General features: G+C 61.2%; 1 protein-coding gene across 3 annotated transcripts in view; it reads right to left on the reverse strand.

Annotated features, from left to right (window-relative positions):
* Window positions 1-515, reverse strand: part of DPEP1 (dipeptidase 1) — an 11695-nt gene extending 11180 nt beyond the window's left edge. For all 3 annotated transcript variants that reach the window (XM_040253656.1, XM_040253658.1, XM_040253657.1), the window contains exon 1: window positions 332-515. In XM_040253656.1, coding sequence (XP_040109590.1) covers window positions 332-387 — 56 coding nt within the window. In that variant the 5' untranslated portion in view covers window positions 388-515. The remainder of the gene's footprint in view (window positions 1-331) is intronic.
* Between the last annotated feature and the right edge of the window lie 6397 nt (window positions 516-6912).

Here is a 6912-nt window from a genome sequence, read left to right on the forward strand (position 1 = left end):
CTGTCCCCCTCTGTCCCCTCTGTCCCCACTGTCCCCCTCTGTCCCCTCTGTCCCCACTGTCCTCCTCTGTCCCCCACTGTCGCCCTCTGTCCCCCACCGTCCCCCTTTGTCCCCTCTGCCCCCAGTGTCTCCCTCTGTCCCCCACTGTCTGGGGTCAACTGCACAGCCCCACTGGCTGCCGCCACCACTCTGAGCTCCGTGGTCCATTGGACACAGCAGTGGTCCCTCCCTCAGGGGCTCCAGAGACACTCCCAAGAGGCCCTGGCCCTCCATTCACCCCCAGAACCACAGCCCAGCAGGCCCTTTCCTCCCCCGCCCGCGATGCACTCACCTGTCGGGCACCTGAACCGGTCCCCTCCGCTCAGACTCAGAGGCCTCACCAGGCATACAGTAGGTATCCACTAGTGGCTGCCCTGCTGAGTGCTGCCTAAACCAGACAGCCCTCCCGCGATGGGAGGGGACAGGCTTCCTGCAGCTCAGTGAGTGCTGGTGCCCAGGCTCCCCAGGAACGGGAGGGCGGGCTCCCCTCAGGTCACGAGACCTGGGGGGTTGTTTCTGTTTTTCTCAAGTTGCACCCGCCCCTGAGTTCCACAGGCGGCCTCGGAGGGGTGAATGCTGCACACGTGTCAGCTGGTCTGAGTTTCTGCAGACACGAGAGGCAGGCGTGCCCGGCACATACAGCCCTCCCAGGCTCAGCGCCCTCTGACCCTTAGGCTGGGCCTCAGGCCCAGGGCAGGCCAGACAGGGCCGGGATGGGTGACAGGGAGTCGGGGTCCCTAGACAGGCGTGGGGGTGCCCTCGGACAGGCTGGTGGCATCCAGTGGGGGGCTGAGTTAGGAGTCGTGGGGCGTCACAAGGATAGCTGGGCTGGGCCACGCTCCCCCTCCCCCCGGACAGGCCCACAGCATCATCTGGTAGCAGCCAACCTGGCACCTGAGGGGATGCCACCCCGCCCTCACTGCTGGGGTCAAGGGTGATGGCTGTGTCCAGGAATGGAAGGCATCTTCGCTGCAGCCTGGCCCAGAGGCTGGAGCCCACATTCTATATGTGTAGTACTCTCGACTCCAGGAGGATCTGAAGCAGGCAGGGATCGGAATGTCCTCTGGCAGAGACTCAGACCAGGAGAAGGTCTGTGTGGAGCCCCAGCCCAGCTGGGGGCTGGCTGTGCTAATTAGTTTCAGGATTCTGAGGTTAGGATGGGGGGGACACACCCTGGCAGGCACTGGCAAACAGCTGGCAGACAGCTGGCAGTCCCATCCCCACCCAGGGAGGGTCCCAGAAGCCGGGTGGGGGCACAGTGCCCCAGTCTCAACCCCCTCTGCTCTGGCCCCCTCCTGGTTCACAGACACTGACTGAGTGGGGCAGCCCCTGCCCCAGCTGTGAGGCGCTCAGTTACTAGAACTGGGAGGAACGGGACGTCATAATGGGGGTGGGTCGTATACGGGGATGTAGCGTGAGAAGGGGGCTCCAAGAGCAATGCGGGTCTTAGCAAAGGGTGGCAGAGCTGGGGGGGGGCACCTGCCAAGGCTTTGGAGCAAGTCAGCTCCCTTGACCCTCCCCTAGAGGGTGGTGAGAGTTCAGGAGGAGGGCTGGTTCAGGGTGGAGGAGGGGCTGAGGGTCTGACCCTGGGCACCGCAGACCAGGGCCTGGGGGAGGCAGCCACGTGCAGCCCCTGCCTGCACGGTGATCCCCCAGTTCCATATTTGGGGTGGCACCCCTTTGTGGGCACAGAGGCTGGAGAGGAGAACTTCCCCCAGGTCTGCCCAGGGTCTTGGCATTGGTGGACAGGTGGGAGGGCCAGAGGCGCTGAGGCTGGGGTGGAAGGGGCAGATTCCTACTTTTGATGTTATTACTCTTTGTAATAACATCTTTTGATGTTATTACTGTTTGACATTTTTAGCATGTGCATTAAAATGGAAAAATAATTAAAACAGAGGAGTGTTTAAGCGGGCTCTGCACAGAGATGGGGGTGGGTGCCCCTGACTCCAGGCCCTCCACTCTCAGGGCCTGGCTCCTGGCTGAGTTCCTGTGTGGATGCCAGGTGTCCCCCTGGCAGGCGGATGTCCCAGGAAGGTCCGGATGGTGCCCAAGATGGGGCAGGTCTGGGGTCCCACCAGCTACTCCGTCAGCCGGTCCCTCTGCCCACAGACTTCCTCATTCCGGGGCGCCCCCGTCTACACCCCTGCACCAGCCTGGCCCCCCACATGCAGGGCAGGGTGATTGCTGACCTGGACTAGGGCAGGACAGGCGACAGCCTCCCAGTGAGGCCAGCCTTGTCCCCTGAGTCTAGGGCAGAGACAGCGGTGCTCGCATGGGGACACTCTAGATGTGGGCGGGACGCTGGTGAGAAAATGCTCCAGGTCCCTTAAGCACTGGGTGTGGGCTGCCCTGTCCTGTCTGTGAGACAGGCCTGGAGCCCCAGGCTCGCCCCAAGGCTGGTAGAGGCTCAGACAGGAGGCCAGGGGCTTGGGTCCCCCTTCGTCCGGCCCTCCCACTGCTGCCCCCTGGTGGCCAGTCGGGTCCTGCGGTGTGGCCTACAGGTCTCATCTGTGGGGCAGGGCCCTGCAGAATCCTGGTTCCCCTCTTTCCCAGGTCTGGAAACCGAGGCGAGGGGTGCACACACCTAGGCTGCATGGCTCAGAGCTGAGGCTGGAGCCCAGGCTGCAGGACAGCAGAAGGTGAGAGGGGCCCAGGCCTCCCCTGCCTGCTGTCCCCAGGGGACCCGGAAGCCCTTGGCTCCCCTGTCCAAGGCCACCCTCGGTGGCCTCCAGAACTGCCCTGCTGCCCATTCCCAGTGGGCAAGGCCGTTAGATGCCTTCCAGCCTCACTGTCTGGATAAAGAAGGAGCCCTTGTCCTCACCTTCCTCATGCCCAGAGCTGTGGACAAACACGCAGATCTGGATTCATCAGTAAATTAGGAGACTGCGGCCTGGACGGGCCACACTCAGGGAAACCAGACGCCTCCTCCTGCCATGACGCCTCCTCCTGCCTCCCTGAGTCTGGACACAGGCCCGCAACAGCCAGCAAGTCTCAAGGGAGACGCCGCACTGAGCTTTCTCCCCCACGGAAGCAGCTCTACTGAATAAAAGTGACATAGCCCCCAAGCTCCCTGGGCCCAGGCAGACCCCACCCACCAGTCCAGCATGACCAGCACTGTGCCCAGCACCCCCTCCCTAGAATATGCTGTGACCATCCCCCGAAGGGTTTAAAGCCCCTTCCTGTGGCTGTGACAGTAATGTCCACAGGAAAGGGGACTGAGCAAGGAAAAAGAAAAGTGACACAGGTTCCTTGCAAGATTGTGAGCCTCGAAACCGTTATTTAACTTGAGGTGAGGTAGACTCGGAGACCCTGACTGGTGAGGGGGTGCTGAAGGTATGCTGGTCTGGGAAAGAAAAAAGTTTAGTTGCTTAGTCGTGTCCGACTCTTTGCGACCCCATGGACTGTAGCCTACCAGGCTCCTCCATCCATGGGATTTTCCAGGCAAGGGTACTGGAGTGGGGTGCCATTTCCTTCTCCAGAGGACCTTCCAGACCCCGGGATTGAACCCGGGTCTCCCGCATTATAGCTTTACCGTCTGAGCCCTCAGAGAAGTCCTGCTGCTCTGGGCGCCACATTTAACCATGTGTTTCTCAGAGAGGAAGGCAGGGTGGGCCCAGGGGCCTGTCCATGGGGCTCTCTCCCCACTGACCAGTGGGCGGCAGCTGGAGGGGGGCTCAGAGCACAGGAGGCTGCAGGACCCATGAACGCATCCCATGTCCCAGCGCTTCAAGCCCACGGAACAGACCCACTCGGTTAGGAAACGTCTCTGCATTAGATACAAAGAACACAGCCTGCTCGCGCTTTGTTACTGTTGTGAGTTGATCTGCTGCCGCCAGGAGGACCGAACGTTCTGAGCTTTCAGTGAGAATCAGGGGGCCTTTGTTATCTGCCCAACATGGGCTCCTGCAGACAGCCCGCTCTGATTCTTCCACTCCTTCCTTCACTCACTCATTCATTCAGCACGTCTATCCCGCCTGACGGGGGGATGTTAGTGAGCAGAGCAGAGAGCAGGGCAGCCAGGCAGAACTGCAGAAAAGGAAGGCTTCCTGGAGGAGGGGACAGACTAGCTGAATCTTGAAGGGCGGGCAGCCAGGGAGAAAGGTTCTAGGCAGAGGACAGCAGAGGTGTGGGGGCGGGAAGGCGGCAGGGGCCTCACCGGCCCCAGCGCGTCTGGACCACATCCTAAGGACAGCAGAGAGGCTGCTGACAAGAAGTCGGGATGCCGAGGGGAACCCTGTGAGCCTCAGTTTCACACTGATCACAGCTCTCTCACCTTCTGGAATTCCACCTGCTTCAGGCTCCCTGTCTCCCTGCTCTGCTGATCTGGGTTCCGGCCACCTCCCCTTGAGACAGCACCTCCCTAGTGGCAGACCCCCAACCCCTGGCAGCCCCCTGGCCCCCAGCACACTCACTGTGGCCTCAGCAGCAATGCAGGCTTTTCCCCAGGACCTCACGGCCGTGCTAGTCCTACCCTAGCACCTACCTCCCCTCCTAGGAAGGAAAAAATGCCCCATTTCCGCCAGAGAAGCCCTAGTCTTCAGAGGTGGAGGGGGCGGGCAGCTGTGTGGGGGAGAGACTGGCCCAGGAAGCTGTCCCCTCCCCTCTCAGCCTCCCAGCACCCTGCCCAGGGAGAAGCAGCTGTATGGGCTCCCAGCTTCCTTCCAGTGGGCAGCCCAGAGTGGATGCAGTGCCGGCTGCCTCGTCCAGCTTTGCAATGGCAGATCTCAGTGACTGCTCCAGGCGGGTGTATGTGAGCCTCCTTGGTTCTTTTATTTTACATTTTAACTGTGAAAATATCATATATGTACCAAAAACTATGTAAGTCATGTTTGTACACCCACACAGAAATGTTCACAGCAGCCAAAAGATACCAACAACGCAAAAGCCCAACGTCTGACGAATAAACAAAATGTAGTCCATCAAGCTGCGTGGTTAGAGTTGCATCATGTAAGGCAGGGGCAGAGATCACAGTGCACTTTATAGCTGTTACAGCCCAATTGCCCTCGTGGATATCAGTAACCCCTGACCTGGCACACAAGCTCCTGCCCAATACCGCCACATCCAGGTTAGGATTTCAGCACGTGAAGGGGACACACACGTTCATTGTGTAACAGGTGGCAGGTGAGCTGTATCTCAGCAAAGTCATCACCACCACAGCACAGGGAGCAGCCCTGACGTCCACCCAGAGTGGACAGACCCACAGATTGTAGTGCATCCACACATGGAGGGTGGCGCAGAATGAACGGGAACTGCGGGCACACACACGCAACAACACGGCCGAGCACTGAGCAGGGAAGGAGTCAGAAGGACGCTTGGCCTCGGTCCCTGGCTTCTGGGACAGGTAATCCGGGAGGTAGGAGGATTGAGGGTCCTGGACTTATCATCTCTGGGAAAGTCTTCAGGAGGTGGCGGCAGGCCAGGGTATGTCTATTTGGTGGACAAGGAAGATGAGACTCGGATCCCGGGAGGCAGGGGGCCAGCAGGGGCCACCCCCAGCAAAGGGGAAGGAGGGCCCACTTGAGCCAGAGTGGGCTTTGGACTTGCCCCTGGGCTGCCCCGCCAGTCCAGTCAGAGCCCAGACTCTTCCCTGGCCCCTGGCCTTGCACAGCTGGCCTCCCACCACCCCATGGACCCCCTTACCCCTCCCTCCCTGCCCACCAGCCAGGCCCTCAGTGATGCCTGCACCAGACATCCACCCACACAGTCTGCCTCAGCCTGATTACAGCAGCGTTTCCCCAAACAAGGTCACGTTCACGGCTCCGGAGGCTGTACCTCTGGGGGCCACCACCCCACCCACTGCAGCTGGGTCTCAGTAGTGCCCCATTTCCCAAAGGGGCTTATGGTGTCAGACAGCCTGCCGAAACCACCCAGCCAATGGGTGAGCTTCCGATCGGGTCGGGGAGACACAGGAGCCCCCCTCGCAGGGACACGTGCCTCATCTAGGCGGGGTGCCAGGGGTGTGCACCCCAAGATCACTCCAGGATGCTGCCCTGCCCTCCGCGGAAGAGGGGGTTTCACACAGGCCCTGAAACACCAGAGTCAGGAGACCCCTGCCACGGCCCTCCTCCTGGGGGCAGATGTCACAGCAAGTGGGTGAAGCTGGGTGACAGAGGGGAGGGTGAGCGGCCCCAGTGGAGGTGGAGCTCGCTCGCTGAGACCCCAGGGGAGGCCCGGAGACAAGCCTCCCCCTCAGAGATGGGCGCCCCCCGGCACCCCGTGGACCAGCCTGAGCGGAGTGTGTCCAGGATCAAACTGGGGGCCGGTGCAGGGGAGCCTTGGCTGCCTGAAGAAAGCCCCATGGCCACAGAGGATCTTTTCCTTTATCCTGCATGATTCTTCCGGAGCCCTTCTGCTCCACAGGACACCTGAGGATGGGGGGTGGGGCGGAGAGGCGGTGTGGGGCGGGGTCACCGCACAGGGTGGGGGTGGGGCGAGCACGCCGGCCCTCACGGGGGGCGGGGACAGGGCCCGGCTGGCGGGACTGAAAGGACCACCCACTGGTCAGTGATGCAGGCAGGGCCAGGCGTCGGCTCTCCATGGTCACTGCAGGAGGGTCAGCTCAGGAAAAACGAGGTTGAAATTCGGCCTCCAGGACCTTTAAATGGAAACTGCTGGGCTGAATCCCAAGTCCACGCACCACGCCGACCTTGGAGGACGGGTTTCAACCAGCGATAACTGTTGCGAAAGGGAAAGAAGCCCATGTTGCCGCCACTGTGTCTGTGCAGAGAGGCGGGGGTTGGGGTGAGCCGGGTTCGGCCGTTAGGGGAACAGGAATCTACAAAAAGTAGGAAGGCCCTCCAGCACTGGCCGTGGGAGCTGAAAAAGGGCAGGTGAACAGGATGTAAGAAGCAGGTGCTGGCCCCCAGCCGGTCC

The sequence above is a fragment of the Oryx dammah genome, unplaced genomic scaffold, assembly GCF_014754425.2.
Source record: "Oryx dammah isolate SB20612 unplaced genomic scaffold, SCBI_Odam_1.1 HiC_scaffold_13, whole genome shotgun sequence".
Classification (NCBI taxonomy): Eukaryota; Metazoa; Chordata; class Mammalia; order Artiodactyla; family Bovidae; genus Oryx; species Oryx dammah.